Genomic DNA, 21,173 nt, shown 5'->3' on the forward strand with positions numbered 1-21,173 from the left:
ATGTTTGAGATACCGCTGGATGGGTTTGCTTTGCATGATGGTCGATGGAAATTCTGCACTGCACAAGTATCAATACGATTCTACCACAGCTTCTAAGGAAGAGGCAAAGTACTTGAGAGTGACGCTGCAGCTGCAGCACAGATTTTCCGCCCCTGAAGTCTAGTAGGGTCCAGCGAGGGTCAGGCTTTTGCTTGAGCTGAGCTAGTGAGCCTGAATTGTTGCCAAAGGTAGGTAGAACTCCCCTTGTGTAAGGTGCTGTCTGTTCCCTGTCGGTCCTTCGTTCCTGCATGGCATACCCATCCCTCGACCTGGCTTGGGATGAAGTCGGATCTTCTGGACCTCAAATGATACCAAATTGGTTGTTGTCTCATTTACTCCGCTTACCCTGCAGCTCATGGATGCAACTGTTCCGGAAGCCTGCGTGCTATGACGCTGTGGCTTCTATAGCTTCCCTCCCAGCCATCTTCATCATCAGTAGACAGGGTTGATGGAGACAGAAGCCGTCCCGGACTCAAGCCACGAGGAAGTACAAGCATCGGAGCTATGTATGTGCGTTACCTCTAGAAGCCTGTGTCACATCAGCACAAAGGTCAAGTATTCCAAAAACGCCACAAGGTTGAGCGGTGTAAGTTTTCTGCGACACCGCTTCTACGTACCCTGGATACCACCAGTCTTGGATTGAAGTCCCCGGCTTACGTTCGATTGGGAAATCGAGAACCGGTTGCAAAAGAAACATTGTGCTATTCGCCACAGGGTTCGTACGACCAACCTGCCCGGGCAGTGAGCATGTTGGTCGCGGAAGGCACGAAAATGTCCATGTCGTCGGCTGCTATTATGATATTATGCCTGGATGCACATCACCTCAAAGGTAGAGATACGCATTGCCTGTTATTCCGAGTTGGATTCCAGTTATTGTCACGCTCTGATGAAACGAAAGCTATCAAGCACCTTTTCTTTTGCCAACTGTATCGAAGCCAGACAGTCGCCATCGTTCATCGATGCGATGCTGGAAAGAACTCAACGACGTCGGTTTATCCACACCGGCGGCCAGAGCGGGGCCTGAGTTCTTGTGGCGTTCCAAGATGTCTTCAGACACTGCTGAGACGTCGCAGTGAATCTCCGCATCTCAATACATTCAAGAAGTTATAAGTTAAAAACATGGGTCACTGACTGTCAAATTCTGTATTGTGCCCAAGAGCAGAATTTCTCTCACACTAGCCAGTACCTCCTCCCTAGGGAATCAAGATCGGGAAGAACCAAGCCTATTGATCAAAGGCTCGTCTAACATACAACTCCGCGTCGAGGTACTTCAATTGGAAGGCCCAGCCGCATCAGAATAGATGGGGTGGTGCGGGCGATATTCTTCGCTTTGCAAAACTGCTCAGACGAACCTCCCTGTCACCAAGTTACACCGAACCTGTGTGCCTCGTCTCTGTCGCCCTCTCGACGAGTTTGGTTAACACTAAAAACCCCTCCCCGTATCATGTTACCGCGCCTCGACCGCGGGATCCCAGCTTTCGCCGACTGACCCCGTCCTGCAATATTGCAACCCGACAGAGGACCTCCCAGTTCATTTTTAGGAATCGCTTTTGAGTTCCACACTGCCGCCGATAGTGGGTGCTTTGTTTGGAAGGAGTGGCTGTCCCGTGGCATGCCTGCGCAGGCATCAACCTAACGGGCTGCTCAAGTGAATGGCAGGTCCGGATACCCTAGGCCTGTGTCTGGCCCAAGTGCGATGCAATGTTACATACATCTGGGGCAAAGATGCGGGCCGACCCAGCCTCGTCTATCGTTTCTCGGTCAGGGTGCATTGTCCTTCAAGGACGCCTCTTTTTGCTGGAGTAGGGCCTTGAGAACACCCTCCAAGCGTTCGATTTCCTTGATCATCTGCGCAGCGACAATGACCGAGTCATCCCGTGCTTGCTGCAGGAGTTTACACTCAAATTTGAGCTCGACGACCTGGTTTTGCAGTCTTCTGATGTTGTCGTCAACCTCCGATTGACGTGTTGGGCCACTGGAAGGTCTTCCTCGACTGTTCTAGCACGAGACACACATGAGGAAGGCTGTTCCCAGAGCAGGGTGACAGGGCAATCTTACAGAGTGAGTTCCCCGCCGTTTCAGGCTCCTTTGCTGGAGATTTGTACAGCTGCCCATCTTCGCTGAGTCCAGCTCTGAGGAAGAAGTCCGCGCTTTCTGGGGGAATCTTCATAAATGTACTTCGTACTCCGTACTACGTCTTGCTGGTGCATACGTGTGGAGCCGAGCAGCTGTACCCTTGACCACCAGGATGCCAATCATCGTCTTCAAATTCCTACCAGTTTCCCGCAAATCGAGCATTTGGTAGGAGATCGGTTCGAATGGTCCAATCGAACAGGCATGGGTAGCCACTTTGTTCTTCTCACCCGCCTACATTGGTCAAATTGCCCTTGCTGGTGCCGTCAGAAGCCTGCTTACGTAGCGCTTGACTCAGGACTATTTTGTGCTAACCAATCAGATACCCGCTGGACTGTACCGTTTCTTCACTAGATTCAAATCTCTATTCCCTGTTATTGGGTGGCTCTCGCAGGATTCATGCCACCCTTCTTCCTGTCAGTCTTTGTTGTAGGCGGTTCTCGGTCTGTTCCGTCTTCCCGTCGTTGAAAGCCACCTTTATAGGGCAATGGGGTGCGGCTCCGAGGATCACCTTTTTCATCTTCCGAGTCGCGACCATGAGACCTCATTTGGGCAGGGCCGCAGGGAAAATGGAAAGAGAATATGTAATCAGCAGAGACTTGCCCTCGTTGCTGCTAGGAACAACTTGGGTCCTTGCCTCAGGTGTGGGTTTCGAGCATATATATTCTCAATGGTATTGCCTGGGGATCTCAGTTTGGATCCAAGCTCTGGTGGGAAAGGGGCACGATCACGGTATATGTACCCGTCGGCTCGAAGCATTGAAGCAATGATCTGCAAGATTAGGAACGGCCACGTCGGAACAAGCTTGGCAGCAGATGTCGACTTCAGACGGCGATATGCGGAGACCTCTGCCAGCTATCTCGCACAACCTCTCCCATCCTCCTGGGCGGGCACGATATCAGCGGGCCTTCTTGCTGCTGATTAATGCACAGCGGTACTGCCGTATAATGGTACAAAAGAACGCTCGAAGTTGGTTGATGAGTAAGTGGTCATGATGTGACCAAGAACTATTCCGGAAAAGGCTGGAGACATTGTTGGCAGCTTTATGATTGGCCTGCAAGTCTTCGTTAATCCTTACTTGATCAGTTGCTTTCTCCCTGCTATGCTCGCATGGTCAAAGGGAGAATTGATCTTGGCACCATGGGCCAATCTTGGTAAATCCAGCAGGCTACGACTTGAAGATGACAGCGAGGGTGATACAGCATCGGCAGGCTGTCTCACATATCGTCCAACCCAACTCGAAGCTGCCAGAGGTGTGCGAAAGGCGCACCCAGGCGTTTCCGCGAGCAGCCGCTGGATCAGCGGACGCCTTGCTTAATGTGAACACGTTGAAGAAGCGGGTGAGAGAGGGAGACGCTTTACTCATCATTGTCCGTGCGTGTCATGGTAGGAGAGGAGGATCAATGATGTCCCTAACACCCAATACGTTAGCCTCTGCAGTGGAACACCCTGCAGAGCTGCCCGCAAATCTTCTGACGTTTCTGCGGGACATTGGAAAGATATTAAGCCTCTAAACCCGCTTTTTGTCTTCAGAGAAGAGCTATCCTGCAGCTTTGTTTCCTGTTGGCCCGAAACTGCACAGATTGCTGTTTCCAGGGTAGGCTGTCTGTCACCTACTCTACGGATCGGAATTGTGCCTCAACCAATGACCTGAACTATTTGGAGAGTTGACCATGGCCAACAGATACAATTGTGTGGAATCCTATAGCAGCTCCTTCTTGGACTCGTCTCGATTGAGGGTTCTCAACTAAGACTCGAACTACGAAGCAACGGTAGCTTTGTCTAGCCATCACGCTGCTACATGGCATTGATGCTATTTTCCAGGGCGAGGGCGACTATTTCGTCTTCTCCTTTTACACGTGGGCAGGAGAATTTATAGAGGTTGAGGATATGTGCTGAGCAATCGCACTAGTCTGGACACGAAAAGCGGGGATGAAGCTACTGGGAGATACTTCATGGGGTCCTGGTATTTTGAGGATCAACGTGGTGTATAGTAACAGCCCGGTACATGGAAATCTTTCAGATATATGCGTACCCACGGCATGTAAGCACCTCCAACGCCCGCAATGTTACGTGGTGCAAAGAATGGAGAAGAGCTGCATTTGTCGGTCTCTAGCTTTCATTGGGCTTAGAAATCCAGGAAATCAGCCAGCTTGTACTCTTTCAGACGCCCCTCTGTGCTTTCAGGATGACGATGTCCTTTTCAAATGATGTGGCTGCGATATGTTACCAGCCGAGGAGATCAGGGGCAAGGCTGGGCCTGTTCCAATGCGCCTCAATGCCCCGCAGTAGAATTAGTGCGGAGCATTATGTCATATAGCGCAGTCCTCGACTTGCGCCTCATTTCCAAGCTACGAAATTTCCCAAAGCTGTATCATTGCAATTTGTGCAGAAACCATTTCCACACCCGAATCTCGTATTAACACCACTTTCTTAGAATCCATTTTCAGTTCATTTGCATTTCGGTTTCTTGAACTCTTGCATTCTTACTTCTCATCTTTGGTCGTAGTGCCACCGTATCTTTCTTTTCAGGGCCCGGCCTCTCTGTATCCTCGTCATGAAGACCTCGACGATCGTGTCAATATCTGTCGGGACAGTGGTCACAGGGCTTGTCGGTGCGTGGATCTATCCAGAAGAGAAGACTTTGTTACCGGTACCTTTTGGCGACTGACACGCTTTTCAGCATATGCCGTCTACTTCGATTACAAGCGGAGAAACGACCCCGAGTTCCGAAAAGCCCTGAAGCGGGAATCGCGCAGGCAAGCCCGGATAGCCAAAGAGGAGGCGGAGATTCAAGGGAAACAGCAACGGGAAGAGATCAAACGAACCGTCCAGGAGGCCATTGAAGAGGGCTTCCCTACAGACATTGAAGAGAAGGAGGCGTTCTTCATGCAACAAATCGCCCAGGGCGAGGCTATGGCTGGTGACGGTCTGTACAACAATTCTCGGTGGCCCCTTACCGCATGACTGACTCTGCTTCCAGGCTCCGACCCGATCGGCGCCGCGCTCTGCTTCTACAAGGGTCTCAAGGTGTACCCCGAACCGCAATCACTGATCGGCATCTACGATAACACCGTGCCGAAAGAAATCCTCGAGATCCTCGCAATCATGGTTGCGCAAGACAAGAACTTGAAGGTTGGCTCCTTTGGCGCTGGTAGCGAAGGATTCGACAGTGGACCGGGCGTGGAATAAACAACTCGCTGCGGCGCCTTGCACACACAACACGACGAAAGAGCGACGAAAAAAATGTACCAACAAAAGATTTCTAGTCCCTTTTGGTGGCCTACGCCTGGATGGAGCCACTCTTATCAGACTTCCTCTGACGAATCTCGCCTCCCTGTACACGAAAGAAAGGCTGTACATCAGCGCCGGTTGAAGGACATGGGTTTCGCTCCAACAAGCGTCCTGACTTGGACATAATTTTCAATCATCGCGCCCTTTGGCCGATCATCTCAATGAAAAGACTTTCCTGGCTTAACACTGGTTTTCTCACGCGAACGCGCATCGACTTGTGTGTTGTCTTCCTACACCAAGGTGCAGAACGTGTATGACTGCACTGTACGACATGATTGAGGGATGATCTACCTGCTCGTCCCTGAGTTTGGTGAAATTTCCGGATGGAGCTTTGACGTCCTCCCTTCTGACTGAACGTCTGTCGAAGCAACCTCGGACTCTTCAGTCCTCCCTGCCCCTCTGCAGTCGAAACAGCCTCTCCCCAGGAAGAAGTAGCAGCAATTTCCCTTTCATCCATGATTTCTTCTGTGATCACCTCTCATATCGTTCGTGGAGACCTATTTTGTCTTGCTCAATAGTTTGGCGCGTATCTGCAGTATGCTATCAGATGCCTAGGCCAGTCTCGCTAAACCCCTGGGGATCGCGAATATCCGTCCACTGCTCGGCCAAGTTATTTCACGGCATGCGGATTCCTCCGAGGCTTCAACACGCCCCGGGCGACGAGCCTCAACCCAACCTTTGGAGGTATAACTTCGGATTGCGTTGTACATCCCCTTTGCAGTTCAAGTCTCGTCAGAAGGCGTAGGATCCACATCTTCTTCCACTTCTTGTTTGTTTCCAGCATGCAACAGTTTGCCTGTACTTTACCCGTCAGTAATCATCTCCTGTGCCGACTTCGACCCTGAATACAAACCGTTTGGCTCGCATACAGGAAAGGTACAACGAGAGAGCCTCTGCGGAAAATGGCAGTGCTGGCGTCCCACCCTTTGGACCCTCTCACTCCTCTGGAGATCTCTCAAGTAAGCATGCTCATTTTTATGTTATCGTGTGTATGTCTTTCGATCGTGAATTGATCCTTTCCAGACCGCGAAGCATGTCCGAGCAGCGTTCCCAGATGGCGAAGCATATTTTCGGGTGATAACCCTTGCGGAACCGGCCAAGGCTGAAATGATGGCTTTCTTGGAGCACGAGCACGGCAAGGGTGTCGTCTCCTCGGGGCCATCGTCACAGAGGCCCGCTCGCCTCGCCACGGTTCAGGTCTTCTTGGGTCAACCGCGGGACAGTGCGCACTTTTATGAACTCAAGGTCAATGTGGAAACGGGAGAGGTCGTGCACAAGGAACAGTTGGTCGGGCGGCATCCCCACGTCGACGCCAACGACATGCAGAAGACCGAGGCCGCCTGTCTGGGGGACAGCAGGGTGCAGGCCGCGATCAAGGAAATGCAACTTCCCGAGGGGGCCGTGGTCAAGATTGAACCTTGGACGTATGCGACAGATGGGATGAACGATATGAGCCAAAAGATTACCATGGTGAGTGTGTTCCCAAACGAGCGTCCTTCTTGACCGGGCCGGCACGGAAGAAGCAACACTGACGGCGAAATGTGCATTTCCAGTGCTACTTCTACATGAAACTGATCAGCCACCCGGATGCCAACCATTATGCGTACCCCCTGGATCTGTGTGTGGAAATGTCCGGCGACGCGCGGGTCTTGAAGATCTACCATCTCCCCAATGGCACGTCCAACGACATCAGCATGACCGCGAAACCATACGACCGGAGGAAGATCTTCGACGCGGACATCGAGTATCACCCCGACCTGGTCCCGGAACACCGCACGTCCACCAAGCCGTACCACGTCCTGCAACCGGAGGGTCCCTCATTCACCACCGAGGGCAACCTCATCCGCTGGGAAAAGTGGCGTTTGCGCGTCGGGTTCAACTACAGGGAAGGACTCACTCTGCACGACGTCCGGTATGACGGTCACTCACTGTTCTATCGCCTCTCGCTCTCCGAGATGTTTGTTCCCTACGGCGACCCGCGAATGCCGTATGCCCGTAAAGCCGCCTTTGATCTGGGCAATGACGGCGCCGGCTGCAACGCCAACAACCTGCAGCTGGGGTGCGACTGTCTAGGCCACATCAAGTACTTCGACGGCTGGCACGCCACCAGCTCGGGAGATCCAATCAAGCTCCCCAACGCGGTGTGCTGTCATGAAATCGACGACGGGATTCTGTGGAAACACACCAACTTCCGCACCGGCAACGCCGTGGTCACCCGCTCGCGGGTCTTGGTGTTGCAGACCATCATCACCGTGAGTAACTACGAGTACATCTTCGCCTTCTACTTCGGCCAGGATGCGTCGCTGCACTATGAAGTGCGGGCGACAGGGATTGTGTCGACCGTGCCGATCAACGTGGGGGACAAGGTGCCATTCGGCACGACAGTTGCCCCGGGCGTCATGGCACCGTATCATCAGCACCTGTTCTGTCTGCGGATCGACCCTGCCGTGGCGGGGTGGAAGAATTCTCTGATCGTCGAGGAGTCACACGCCATGCCACTGGAGAGCCAGGACCCCAGCGCCCACAACCCGTTCGGCATTGGATACACGACCAGAGCCGAGACGGTGAAGAAAGAATGTGGACTAGATCTCGACCACACGGTCAACCGCGTTTTCAAGATGGTCAACGAGGGCGTGACGAACCCCGTTACCGACGGCCCCGTCGGTTATAAACTCGTCCCATGCTATAGCCAACTCGTCCTCGCGCACCCATCGTCGTACCACGCGAAGAGATCCGAGTTCGGCGCGCACGCGGTCTGGGTGACGAGATATCACGACGGAGAGCTGTTCGCGGCGGGCGACCACACCATGCAGTCCCTCGGCGGCGAAGGGATTGCCAGCTGGATCGCGAAGCGGCAAGGGCAGCAAGAGGTGTCAGCGGCGGACAATGCTGCCTCTGACGTCAAAAACCAAGACATTGTCGTTTGGCACACCTTTGGATCAACTCACAACCCGCGGGTCGAGGACTGGCCGGTGATGCCGTGCGAGAAGATGGTAGTGGGACTGAAGCCGGTGAATTTCTTCACCCGGAATCCCGCCATGGATGTCGCGCCGTCGACGCAGGAACGAAATCGCAGTGTGTTGGTGGACGGGGCCACTGAGGTGGTAGTGAACGGGCATTGTTCTCGGTAGCGATCAAATATTTGTGGTTGATAGACAATAGAACAAGGATTGATCTTGTATCCAAGTGATCCTTTCGTTTTGTTGGTGGTCGGATATCTTTCTGTTTTTAGATAGCCATCTGTTTCGGCTATTCCTTCTCCACACAATGGAATTGCCATCGGAATTAAAAACACCCCCCAAAAAAAGCAAAAAAGTTGGTTGCCCATATCGAACCTGGGACTTCGCATATCTTGCCAGTGTGTAATCTCACATCGCCAACTCCGGGTGGAAGGTCCTCTGCAGAATTACTTCCCTCAAGTGTCACTTCCGATTGCTTAGCGCTCCGTAGCATCGTGGTTTGCACACACGAGTACGATGAACGACCCGAAATCCCGAGCAAGGCACGACTGAACAAGTGTGAGTGTGAAGCGACGCCCACAGGCTCAAGAGAACCTCCTAACTTTTTGACCACGACAGCCAGACAAAAATTTCGGAAGTACAAATTATAACGCACGCATTATTATTTCTCCACCTGCACGTGATGGGCGACCTCGGCACAGCTACTGTCGGGACTTGTAGCACCGACGTGCAGTGTCTGTTCCTTTCCGACCCTCCCTTTTCACCCCCAGACAGCACGACGACAATCACCGCGTACCTCGTACAGGATTAGTCGTTTGCGTAAGCAAAGCGAGACAAAAGCTTCGGAAACTTTCCCAGAACAATAAGAACGTCTACACTCTCCTTCCAACCTCGGGGCTGGTCTTCACTAATCGCTCGATTCCTGACTGATCGATCACAACGAAAATCGTGCAGAGGATGCGCATAAAATTGCCCATTCAGGAAACGACTTTTTCCCGAGGAGCTTCAATAATGGCAACGGAATACTCATCCTTGGTGTACCATCGTACATACTGTATTCATGTACCTACGGCTGAAAGGGGGTATTTTGTGATCTGGCAAACATCCCGAGGGCGCGCAGTCTATCCAGGTCAGGAAATGAAGGGCGAGGGGCGATCCAGAACACACAGACCACTCGTAACTCGTGTCGACTCAGATTGGCAAGTATTCCGTCCTCGCCTCCAGCAGGTCTCATCTAGCTCTTACCGGCCCCATGACTTACAAATGATGGGTTGCTACGAGTACTGGGAACGCCACACCAGCCCCGCGCCAACGGAGACGGGCCCTGTCGTGCCCCTCCATCTCTCTCCCTCTCTACGGCATTCCCTAAAAGGAATTAGATCGGAGGGGGAGGGGAAAGCGCAAAGGGGGAAAGGCGAGGGGGAGGCGAGCCGCGCGAGCAACCACAGCTCTTCGTATCCTAGAATTGCATTTTCGTGTGTCGTGTCAATGCTCACGTTTGAGCTCACAGAGGAGGAGATAGGTAATCAGTCAACAATCTTGATGCTGCTGGACATAACTTGGCGGAGCAATATCTCTCCGTCCAACACTGTTCTCGTACGGAAAGACAAACAGATGTCCAGGGGTTTGCTCCATGTAGCCGACTCGCAGCAACATGCATCTCGTCCGTATACCCTTTCTCCGAAGCTCTGATGCCTGGAGAGAGCTTTTTTCGATCCACCCAGAGGCCTATGGTCGTGTTGTTCTTGACTCCTCCCGCCATGATGTACCTACACACATCAGATCGTTCCTTGCTCCGACGTCTGGCGCGATCTAGACATTGTTGATCCGGTGAATTTTGATATGGCACATTTCTCAGCTCAACCGTCTCGGCCTCTCCAGAGAGCCGGACTAGCCACGTACACACATAGCTGTGGTCATCCCGAAGCTATGTGGCCTTCTCATCTCTTTTCCGATCAGTAGTCGTGGTAACGACTCGAACTAGCCTCGGAGCAAAGCAAGATCTGACTAGGACATCCAGGCCAGCAAGGCCGCCAATGCATCTCACCCCAGACACACGACCTTCGTCCGGTGATCCTTTGGACCATCCAGAACCCGAGAGACGGTTCACCGGACAGACACACACAGAAAGGGCCATGTCAACGATCGGATAGACAAGGAGGACGAGGGTCAGGACGAGGACCAGAACCAGAACCAGTCGAATCGATACCCCTCTTTCGAGACATTGCCACAGCTCTAGTATCCGCAGTGCGTCCAATCTCCTCACTCCATCTTGCAGAGCATCAAGCCCTCCTTGACCCTGGAGACTTCCGTGTCTGGCTGTTCTGATCTCCTTTGATCCACTGAGCGTCTCACACCGGTGTCTGACCAACCCTCTCAACCCCGCAGTTGGATGCGGCTGCCAATCGCCCCTCAAACCTGAGTGACGGAATTCGTGCGTCCTCCTCGTAGCATTCTGCCCGCTCGACCTCTGGATCAGTGGATCACTGGACCCCATTCTCGTGTTGACTGGCTCGGTCCATAGGAAAGCGAAGGATGGATGAAGTTTTGTGCAGTGGATATGGGTTGCTTTCGATGGCGTTGGCACTTCCCCGCGCATGAGTATTTCAAATAAAGAACTCTTCTCGCCCTCGGTGCTGGTCTGCTCCTCCTCTCTTCTTTCTTGTCTATTACGAAAAGTCTGCGACTTTTTCTCTTCCGTTGTGATACCCATCCCAGTTTTTGTTCTGTACAACCCGAATTTCACATCACTCTGCCCACCATGTCTTTGACCGCAAAGATCGAGACCCCCAGCATCACCTACGAGCAACCCCTGGGCTTGTACATCGATGGCAAATGGGTGAAGGGCGTTGAGGGCAAGACCTTCGAGACTATCAACCCCACCAACGAGAAGCCCATCATCGCCGTCCACGAGGCCGGTCCCGAGGGTGAGTTTATCCCAGGTCCCACTGCGTGTGCGTCGTGGTCGTTCAGCTTACTGACACTGTGCTCTCTTCAGATGTCGATATCGCCGTCAAGGCCGCCCGCAAAGCGTTCAATGGCGTCTGGGCTCAGACCCTCCCCAGTGTCCGAGGTCAGATGCTGTCCAAACTCGCCGACCTCTTCGACGAGTATTCGGATACCCTCGCTGCGATTGAATCTTTGGACAATGGCAAGGCCCTGTCGATGGCCAAGGTCGACGTCCAGTTGTCGTCTGGCTGCTTGAGATACTACGGTGGATGGGCAGACAAGATCCACGGCAAGACCATCGACACAGACCCAGAGACATTCAACTATACGAGACACGAGGCTGTGGGTGTCTGCGGCCAGATCATCCCATGGAACTTCCCTCTTCTCATGTGGTCCTGGAAGATTGGTCCTGCTTTGGCCACCGGTAACACTGTCGTCTTGAAGACTGCTGAGCAGACCCCTCTCTCTGGCTTGTTTGCCGCCACTCTCTGCGAGAAGGCTGGCATCCCCGCCGGTGTCGTCAACATCCTCTCTGGTTTCGGCAAGACCGCTGGTGCGGCCATTGCCTCCCACATGGACATTGACAAGGTTGCTTTCACTGGCTCGACCGTTGTCGGCCGCACCATCCTGCAAGCTGCCGCCAAGTCCAACTTGAAGAAGGTCACCCTCGAACTCGGTGGCAAGTCCCCCAACATCGTCTTCAACGACGCCAACATTGAGGACGCCATCTCGTGGGTCAACTTCGGTATCTTCTTCAACCACGGCCAGTGCTGCTGTGCCGGCTCTCGTATCTACGTCCAGTCGGGCGTCTACGACAAGTTTATCCAGGCCTTCAAGGAGCGGACCGCCAAGAACGTCGTGGGCGACCCATTCAAGGCCGACACCTTCCAGGGCCCTCAGGTCAGCAAGCTCCAATTCGACCGCATCATGAACTACATCCAGTCTGGCAAGGAGGCCGGTGCCAAGGTTGAGACCGGTGGCGAGCGCCACGGTACCGAGGGCTACTTCATCCAACCCACCATCTTCTCCAACGTCTCTGAGGATATGAAGATCATGCAAGAAGAGATCTTTGGACCCGTCTGCTCCATCAGCAAGTTCGACACCGAGGAGGAGGTCATCCGACTCGGCAACGAGACCACCTACGGTCTCGCCGCTGCCCTGCACACCTCCAACCTCAACACTGCTATCCGGGTTGCCAACGCCTTGAAGGCCGGCACCGTCTGGGTCAACAACTACAACATGATCAGCTACCAGGTGCCCTTCGGCGGCTTCAAGGAGTCCGGTATTGGCCGTGAGCTCGGCAAGTATGCGCTGGCCAACTACACCCAGGTCAAGTCCGTCAGAGTCCGACTTGGTGGTGCTCTCTTCGGTTAAACAGGCTTCAAGGTATCTCCGACAAGGAGAAGAAAAATGTAAAGAAGCCAAACAACCCCCCAAAAAAAGGAAGAGAAGTCATGAGAGAACGAAACACTCAACATCTTACCCCGCAAAGTTAGGCAGGCATGGAAGTTGAAAGAATGTCCAAACCGATAAAAAGAAATGGTCCTGGTTTTTTTGCTTCGGGTTTCTTCATTCTGGACCCCCCATGGCTTTCATGTCTTTCCCACACTCTATCAAAATACACACACACAGCTTAGGGCTACTTTACTGTGCACGGGGCTGGCGCTGCCGGGTTTAAAATCTCGCAAAGTTCTGCTGGCTAGCTAGCTAGCTACCTATGTGTATGTAAGCAGTCCTCGCTGGATGTAAAATGGATAATGAAGAAGTATGAACATGAAAGCCAGCCCCAAGTCTCTCACAGTCTTGATGTGATCATGATGATGTTGAGCCATTCCTGTTCTCCTCGCTCTCCACTCTCTCTAGCTTTGTTAGTCTCACGCCTCATTATTGCCCTCCCTCGGTCGAACCATTGTATCAGTCAGGTATTGACAATCTATACTCCTGCCTAAATAATACCATAACTCAGTCGGTGTGTGTATCTCGTACAAGTAAATACATAAGTACATAAGTTCACACATAGTTACACACATACTACCCTATGTAGGTTACATAGGTGGTGGGTAATAGATATCTCGACCGAGAGCCCGGGCAGTCACATGACGCGGGCTCGTCGTAATTCCCCAACGGGGGACGGGTGATTGGTTCCGCAGGCCCTGATAATTTTTTCTTTCTTTCTTCGGAGACTCGGGGGCTCGGGACAAACCTGGAACAAACACTTCCGCGTTTTTCGGTTCGGTGTAATAATTGAATCTTGTGCCGCTTGTTAGGTACTCGGTACATACATCATAATAATTACGACGTGTGAGCGACGTATCAGGGAACCTAGATACCTAGATAGGTAGATCAACATCCTGGCATTTATATATTCTCGGTGTCTGGCTAGTGGGTGGGTATTTATCTTCCTCTCTTTTTGTCTCTCTTCCCTTTCTTTGTCTCCTCGTGCTTTTTTAACACGACGACAGAACAGGACGAGGCGTATGAGACGTTGGGGATCGTCACTGCCACTCCTCGGTATTGGGATCTTGATGCTGGCGATTGCCATCGCTCTATCGACACCCGCTCTATTGCGAGTCACTCCCGCGACGACGACGAATTTCCAAGCCCTTAGGGTAAAGGTCCCCGCCTGGATTGCCGGGGCAAGGCTGTATCAGACCGGAAATCAAGGCAGCGCGCTGAATTCCCCGGCCCTCTCAACATCGACGCCGGCATCGACGATATCTCGAACTTCATCTTTTCTGGCAGAGCCGCGACATCAACGAATCGGCCAGGCAAGGCTGGTCTCGTCGGTTCCCAGCACCATGGCTTCGTCAGACCCTCTTCCCCAGAGTTGCATGGCCGAGCAGAAAGTGACACCTTCGACAGATGCTTCTTCAAAGAACAACAATGCCGACGAGACCACGTCGGAGCCTGAGCTGCCGAAACTCTCTGCCCAGGATTTTCGCATCTATAACAGGATGGCTGACGTGATGGAAGCATATGTATGTGCAACCCTCGTTGTCTGTCTTTGTGACTTGAATTTTGCGTTTGCCCGTCCTTGTGTCTTGGTATTGTCTGAGGAGAAATCCCCTTTCGCTCTGAATGGCTTCTTCGAGGACTTGCACTAACACCACCTTCGCCAGCACAACCATTTCCGCTACACCTGGAATATGCTGTACAAGACCTGCACGTCCGGGTCTCGACCGGCCGGCATGTCTCTCCGCGGCTTCATTTCCCAGGGCCTGCACCTCTGCCACGCTCTGACAATCCACCACACGATCGAAGAACAACACGTCTTTCCGGAACTGGCAGAACGCATGCCGGCCTTCGGGCCGCATGATCACCTCATCACCCAACACGAGCAGATCCACGTAGGGCTGGAGAAGTTGGAGCAGTATCTGGACGCGTGTCGGAGCGGCGAGAAGGAGCTGAGATTGCCGGAGTTGAAGGAAATCATGGATTCATTTGGGGAAGTGTTGTGGGCACACCTGGATGACGAGGTGAGAATGTTGGGCGCGGAGAACATGCGCAAGTACTGGAGCAAGGATGAGATCCTGTCGATGCAGTGGTGAAGCAGTGGGCCCCCTGCTGTCTGTAAATCTCTAGATTGTGGCGGTGTCGGTGTTGGTATTTTCAAGCGGCGCGGGTAGAGCTCCTCAAACATACATCAGGTAGCTTCTGGCCTGCTATCTCTCAGAGCGAGGCGTTACACGGTCAAGTTCTCAAACAGTCCGAATGTAAAATTGGCAAGATTGATCTGGACCTTGTCGTTCTGTGGACGTCCGTAGTCGCGGTTCCGATTCTGGAAGGACCTCATCCTCTAAAATCCGTCTCTCTCCAAAAACCCTGGATCGTTCTGTACCCGTCTTTCGAACTTGGTCCACCAATCTTGAAAGCTCTTCAGCGGCACAACTTCGATCCCGTTGGCCGTGTTGCCGGCAAAGCTGGCCAAGAAATTGAAGGCGTTCCTGATGATTCGCTGGGCCAACACCCTCGTATCGGGGGGTCTCTTTGCCACAGCAGTGGAATTCGACGCCGACGGTGACTGCTGTTGAAGCTGCAGCATCTGTGCTTGGATGTTGTCTGCTGGCTCCACGGAGATACCGAGATTGATCTGCCCGGCAGACGGGTTGTTGGCAATGGCGTCCGGCAGGTTGACGCGGAACAAGGCTGAGGGCTTCTCGTTGCCGATGGCCCCCAGGAACTTGAATCCCTGCTCCCCCGGCAGTTGCATGTAGACTCCAGCAGCCGTACCTGGTGGGAGAAGATTATTGGGGTGCAGGAAGACGCCGACGTTGTGGAACGGTGGTGAGGCTGGGAAGGAGACGGCAAACTGGTTGGGTGAGACGGTCGCCATCTCGGTTATGATGGGACGGGTGGGAATGAATACTCCAAACATGGTTGCAGCGCGGTAGGTAGCGAGTAGAACAAGGGCTATTCTTAAGCGAAGCAGAGGCTGAACAGAGGAAAGATCTGAGGAAGAAGAAGTGAGCAGCAGTTGGATGGTGTTGATGGGGGAAAACGCTGCCAAGCCGAGAGCCTGCGGGACTTTTATATACTGTATGTACATAACAAAGAATCCTGCGTCTCACCGTGATGCACGCAACCACCTCGTCGACGCCCTGTTTCACACACTACGGCAAATTCATTGGCAGCTGTCCAGTGGTCAGCCCAAGCCAACCTCAAAACCAGCTTCGTTCGTGGCATCATGTCGCTCGCACACTGGATGTAACTCGCTGAACTTCTACTTGATTCTACCTCTTCCTAGATACATCTATCGCCCGTTATCTTCATTCTCATCATTGTCTCTTCCGCTTTCTGGGGTCATTCCTGCCTACAATGCTCTCTCCAATCTGTTCACTTGTAATCGACTCAATACAGTTCGGCCCTCGAATTCTCTCATGCATCGCGTGTCTCCAAGCCCGCACGTACAATCACTAACCTTCTCCTTTGTCCCATTCGCTGAGAATCAGTCAACCCAAGCGTTGGCAGCAGGGCCAAGCAGGCCATTGTCTTCGTCGAGCCCTGACCGAGACCTCGTATGCGATGCCAACTGCGCCCCATGTTGGCTTGGCTCTGGGCTTCCCCCAATGGCCTGATTGAGGTAGACAATCATACCACCTCCAAGTCTCGTGAGAGGCTCGACTCACAGCTGCTCCATGTGTGATCACTGCAACTGTTTAACTGTGCTGCCTGGGGTTGAGTCAAAAATGGGTGTGATACAAATAGTGGACGGCACCAAATCTCTTCCTCCTCTCTCCAGCGGGGACTTAGCACCCAGAATTCCTGACACTCGAAAAGCGAAGCTCAACGAGCGCTACAAGCATCAAGATGGAAACTAAACAGCACGTCAACTGACTAAAACATGAATGGCGACGAGAAAATTGAGGTTCCCGAACCTGTCGAAGATAGCCATGAGACCTTGAAGACTGAGCTGTCAGCATGGAAAGCCTACTGGCGTCTCCTAACCTATGCCAACTCTGTTGACATCGTCTTGCGAATATGCGGTGCAGCTGCAGCTGCGGCGGCAGGCTCAGCATTGCCCTTGATGACAATCATTCTTGGAGACTTTGTCCAAGACTTCAACGGCTGGGGGACAGGTGGAATCCAGCCTGCCGACTTTCGGCACAAGGTCAACCAGAATACGCTCTGGTTGGTGTATCTTTTTGTCGGAAAGTTTGCGGTACGTTTTCCCTTTCAGCTGAAGCTTCTGTCCCTACCGTTGGTTTCCTGACAACCGCTATGAAGATGGGCTACTGTGGCACTGTCATGCATTCCATCTCTGCTTCTCGTATAACTCGCAGGATCCGTCTCCGGTATCTCCAGACCGTTCTACATCGACCCATCTCTTACTTTGATCACCACACGGCGGGTTCTATAGGCTCGAGTTTGTCGACAGACACCAATCTGATTGAGGTCGGACTTGCTGAAAAGGTTGCCACAGCCTTTCAATCGATCTCAATGTTGGTCACAGCCTTTGCCATTGCATTCATCAAATCTTGGAGACTGACACTTGTGATTGCCGCGATCGTTCCATACATGGTGCTGACAACTGGACTTCTCTCGCTTCTGGATGCAAGAATCGAGGCGCAAATGCGTACGACTTACGTGAAAGCATCCGGTATGGTTGAAGAATGGCTGAGCAGTGTTCTCACCATCACGGCCCTTGGTGCGGCAGACAAGGTCACGGCACAATACAAGCAAGTCATCGAGAGAAACAAGATCTTTGGCATCAAGAGAGGACCAATCGAGGCTTCAATCTTCGGGAATATGTGGTTTGCGGTGCACAGCGGCTACGCACTGGCGCTATACTACGGAGTACGACTGCTCAACCGTGATGAGATAGAGAACGGAGGCGCTCTTATAACGTTAGTCTTAATTCTCAACATTGTGTGTGATGCAGGTGAGAACTGACCTGAACATAGGGTGTTGATGGCTATTGTTATAGGGAGTTCGTCGATGGGACTAGTTGCTCCTTCTCTACCAAATTTCATCAAGGCTGCAGCAGCGGCGCAGCAGGTTCTGAAGGTATTGGACGAATCTTCCTTCGGAGATGCGGGAACAGGTCAGTCTCGCCAGATCATACCCGAGACAATCACCGGGCAGTTGAGTCTGAGAAACGTCTCGTTCTCCTACCCGACAAGACGAACCATTCGCGTTCTGAACGACTTGAGCATAGAAATTCCTGCCAACAAGCTGACTGCAATTGTCGGTCACAGTGGATGTGGCAAGAGTACCGTCGTGGGGCTCTTGGAGCGGTGGTATGATCCTAATGAAGGCTCGATTTATCTGGATGGCACAAATATACAAGAGCTCAGCCTCGATTGGTTGAGAGGGCAGATTGGGTTGGTGCAACAGGTAAATCAGGGGGTCCTCGCAACGGATGGGTCAAGGCTGATTCAATGTCATGTATCCAGGAGCCCATGCTGTTCAACGATACCATCTACGGAAATGTTCTGAATGGATTGGGTGAGACACATGTCAACGGACTGGACGAAAGAGACCAGCGTCGATTGGTCATCGAGGCTTGCATCACGGCAGACGCACACGAGTTCATACAAGCACTCCCCGAAGGGTACAACACCAAAGTCGGCGAACATTCTGATCTCCTGAGTGGTGGCCAAAAGCAAAGGATTGCAATCGCCAGAAGCATCATTTCGAAACCAAAAATCCTTTTACTGGACGAGGCCACCAGCAGCCTAGATCGGGACTCTCAGAGGGTTGTACAACAAGCACTGGCAAGAGCTGCTCAGGGCAGAACAACGGTGATGATCACGCACCAGTTGTCCACGATCGAGCATGCGGACAATATCGTCGTTATGGAGGACGGCCACGTCAGAGAGCAAGGGAATCATGCCTCTCTTGCAGCTGCAGACGGGCCATATGCTCATCTTCTCCGCGCAAAGAGCTTGATCAGGGGTAAGGAGAATACTAGGGCGTTGAACGAGGCAATACAGGAGAGAGTCAAAAAAGCTACAGCCGCGACCCAGAGATCGGGCTCCGCGAAGGGCCCTCAAACAAGACAAGCCGCGGTGGGAGCTACCATTGAGGCAACATCCGTCAGTCGCCGCTTTTCTCTGATCAAATGCCTGCTCATGATACTCTCCGACCAAAAAAGGATCATACCTATATTCGTGGGTGGTCTAATGGGGGGCGCTGCCGCCGGTGCTCTCATACCCATCCAAGCCTTTCTTTTCTCCAGACTTGTCACCATCTTTCAATATCAGGGTTCGAAGCTGCTCTCCCGGGCCGACTTCTGGGCGCTTATGTTCTTCATGCTGGGGTTGGCGCATTTGATCACGTTCGCCGTCACTTGGTTTTTGTTTGCGATAGCGGGCGCCCAAAGTTCTCTGAAATACCGCGTGGAGTACTTGAGAGGCTTGCTCGTTCAAGACATTACCTTCTTTGAGGAGGGCGGAAATTCGTCCGGAGGCTTGACCGCATTGCTGGGACTTGACGGCGACGAAATGGACTTGATGATCGGCTTGAACCTTGGACTGCTTGTCCTCTTTGTTGTCGATTTGATCTCCAACGCCATCCTGGCACTGGCCGTCTACTGGAAGCTGGCCTTGGTGGGGGTTTTTTGTTGCGTGCCGTTGCTTCTCCTGGCCGGCTACTTGCGCATGAGGATCGACCGGGAATCAGAGGAGCGGGCGGCGAAGTTCTTCATGGAGAGTGCCCGCTTCAGCTCCGAGGCGGTTGGAGCGATTCGGACCGTTGCATCCCTGACAATGGAGTCCAAGGTTATTGAGCGGTATTCGGCCAGATTGAAGACCGCCGCTGTGAGCTCTTTGAGACGGACCATGTTGTCCATGCTCTTTTTCTCTCTCGCGGACTCCTCCGATTTGCTAGGTAAGTGATCAGCACCCTGCCTCATCACTTGAAGCGTCTGGCTGACAGTTGGAGCGAAGCCATGTCCTTAGTGTTTTGGTACGGCGGAAGGCTTGTCTCGTATGGCGACCTGGGGGTTTCGGCGTACTTCTTGGTCTATGGTGCCGTCATTTTTGGAGGGCAATCTGCTGGGTACTGTATAGGATACACCGCAAGTGAGTATCCTGCAAACTGACTTGAAACTTCTGCTGACATGTGATGCTTCCTGCAGGCATTACGAAATCTCAAGCCGCGATGAACCGTATGTTTTACATGAAGCAGAAAAGACCAGCCATCAACTTCCAGCCAGGCATCGACCCGCGCACACTGCCTTCCACAGACTTCGCCATCGAGTTTAAGAACGTCGTTTTCCGCTACCCAGCTCGACCCGATGTGACAGTCCTCCATGATCTCAACTTGAAGATTCGACCTGGAGAAAAGGTATGTATAACGGGACCCAGCGGCTGTGGCAAGTCGACCATCATTGCGCTCCTCGAACGCTTTTACGACGTCACCGCTGGTGAAATCTTCATCAATGGTACTGACATCCGTTCGCTCGATGTCCACACCTACCGCTCGATGCTCGGGTTCGTGTCACAGGAGACCACCCTCTATCAGGGCACGTTACGACACAATCTACTCTTGGGTGTCAAAGACGATGAGACTGTAACCGATCAACAACTCGAAGCTGTTTGCCGGACCGCCAATATTCACGACTTCATCATCTCCTTACCGAGTGGCTACGACACCGAGTGCGGACCACACGGGCGAGCTTTCAGCGGCGGCCAGAGACAACGCATTGCTTTAGCCAGGGCTCTCCTGCGCGACCCACAGAGCCTGCTCCTGGACGAAGCTACGAGCGCATTGGACGTCGAGAATGCGGAGCTGGTAAGAAACGCGTTGGACAAGGTTGCTGGTGGTGGTGGCTCGTTAGGCAACGGGAAGGAAGGAAATGATCACGCTCGAGGTCGGACCATGGTCAACATCTCGCACCAGGTGGAGACGATGAAGTCCGCAGACAAGATCATCGTGGTGGACAAAGGCGCGGTGATCGAGTCTGGGGCGTTTGAGGAGTTGATGCAGAAGAAGGGATTTCTTTGGACGATGATGGTGGAAGGTGACTTGAGGTAGGGAGGTAGTGACTGGGAATAAGAAGGCTATATCTACGTGGGAGAATAGAGTAACCCATGGCTCCAGAAGCGGGAAAGCACCTACCTACATATACATATACGTAAGTGTGTGTGTGTGAGAGAGAGAGAGAGAGATGACCCGACACTTAGTTCGAGTAGGTATAAGTACCTGTACTCCGTAAATTACCTGGGAAGTTCGATCAGATAATATCGAGCGCCAAGTGGGCGGATAGACATGGCCGGTGCCGGAGAGTCGACCGCCGACGCCGCCGTAGTGTACACAATATGTATTATACAAAACCAACCAGTCACCTCGTCTATA

The 21,173-nt window shown here is 52.7% G+C and overlaps 6 protein-coding genes across 6 annotated transcripts; 5 read left to right on the forward strand and 1 right to left on the reverse strand.

The window, feature by feature from the left end:
* Positions 1–4,729: 4,729 nt before the first annotated feature.
* On the forward strand, positions 4,730–5,364 carry AYL99_02157 (hypothetical protein; the record flags this gene model as incomplete). Its single annotated transcript, XM_018833673.1, has 3 exons — positions 4,730–4,787; positions 4,856–5,101; positions 5,156–5,364. 3 exons carry the CDS (start codon positions 4,730–4,732, stop codon positions 5,362–5,364), a joined length of 513 nt encoding a protein of 170 aa, XP_018696297.1.
* A 1,004-nt stretch (positions 5,365–6,368) lies between these two features.
* Positions 6,369–8,597, forward strand: AYL99_02158 (hypothetical protein; the record flags this gene model as incomplete). The annotated part of the gene is made up of 3 exons (XM_018833674.1): positions 6,369–6,425; positions 6,490–6,936; positions 7,020–8,597. 3 exons carry the CDS (start codon positions 6,369–6,371, stop codon positions 8,595–8,597), a joined length of 2,082 nt encoding a protein of 693 aa, XP_018696298.1.
* Positions 8,598–11,187: 2,590 nt separating this feature from the next.
* On the forward strand, positions 11,188–12,749 carry AYL99_02159 (aldehyde dehydrogenase; the record flags this gene model as incomplete). Its single annotated transcript, XM_018833675.1, has 2 exons — positions 11,188–11,353; positions 11,425–12,749. 2 exons carry the CDS (start codon positions 11,188–11,190, stop codon positions 12,747–12,749), a joined length of 1,491 nt encoding a protein of 496 aa, XP_018696299.1.
* A 1,424-nt stretch (positions 12,750–14,173) lies between these two features.
* AYL99_02160 (hypothetical protein) lies at positions 14,174–14,923 on the forward strand (the record flags this gene model as incomplete). Its single annotated transcript, XM_018833676.1, has 2 exons — positions 14,174–14,353; positions 14,495–14,923. 2 exons carry the CDS (start codon positions 14,174–14,176, stop codon positions 14,921–14,923), a joined length of 609 nt encoding a protein of 202 aa, XP_018696300.1.
* Positions 14,924–15,171: 248 nt separating this feature from the next.
* AYL99_02161 (hypothetical protein) lies at positions 15,172–15,708 on the reverse strand (the record flags this gene model as incomplete). Its single annotated transcript, XM_018833677.1, has 1 exon — positions 15,172–15,708. One exon carries the CDS (start codon positions 15,706–15,708, stop codon positions 15,172–15,174), a length of 537 nt encoding a protein of 178 aa, XP_018696301.1.
* Positions 15,709–16,716: 1,008 nt separating this feature from the next.
* AYL99_02162 (hypothetical protein) lies at positions 16,717–20,852 on the forward strand (the record flags this gene model as incomplete). Its single annotated transcript, XM_018833678.1, has 6 exons — positions 16,717–17,034; positions 17,100–17,719; positions 17,777–18,209; positions 18,269–19,703; positions 19,763–19,897; positions 19,954–20,852. The coding sequence occupies 6 exons, from the start codon at positions 16,717–16,719 to the stop codon at positions 20,850–20,852; spliced, it is 3,840 nt and encodes a 1,279-aa protein (XP_018696302.1).
* Positions 20,853–21,173: the final 321 nt, after the last annotated feature.

The sequence above is a fragment of the Fonsecaea erecta genome (assembly GCF_001651985.1).
Source record: "Fonsecaea erecta strain CBS 125763 chromosome Unknown Scaff2, whole genome shotgun sequence".
Taxonomy (NCBI): domain Eukaryota; kingdom Fungi; phylum Ascomycota; class Eurotiomycetes; order Chaetothyriales; family Herpotrichiellaceae; genus Fonsecaea; species Fonsecaea erecta.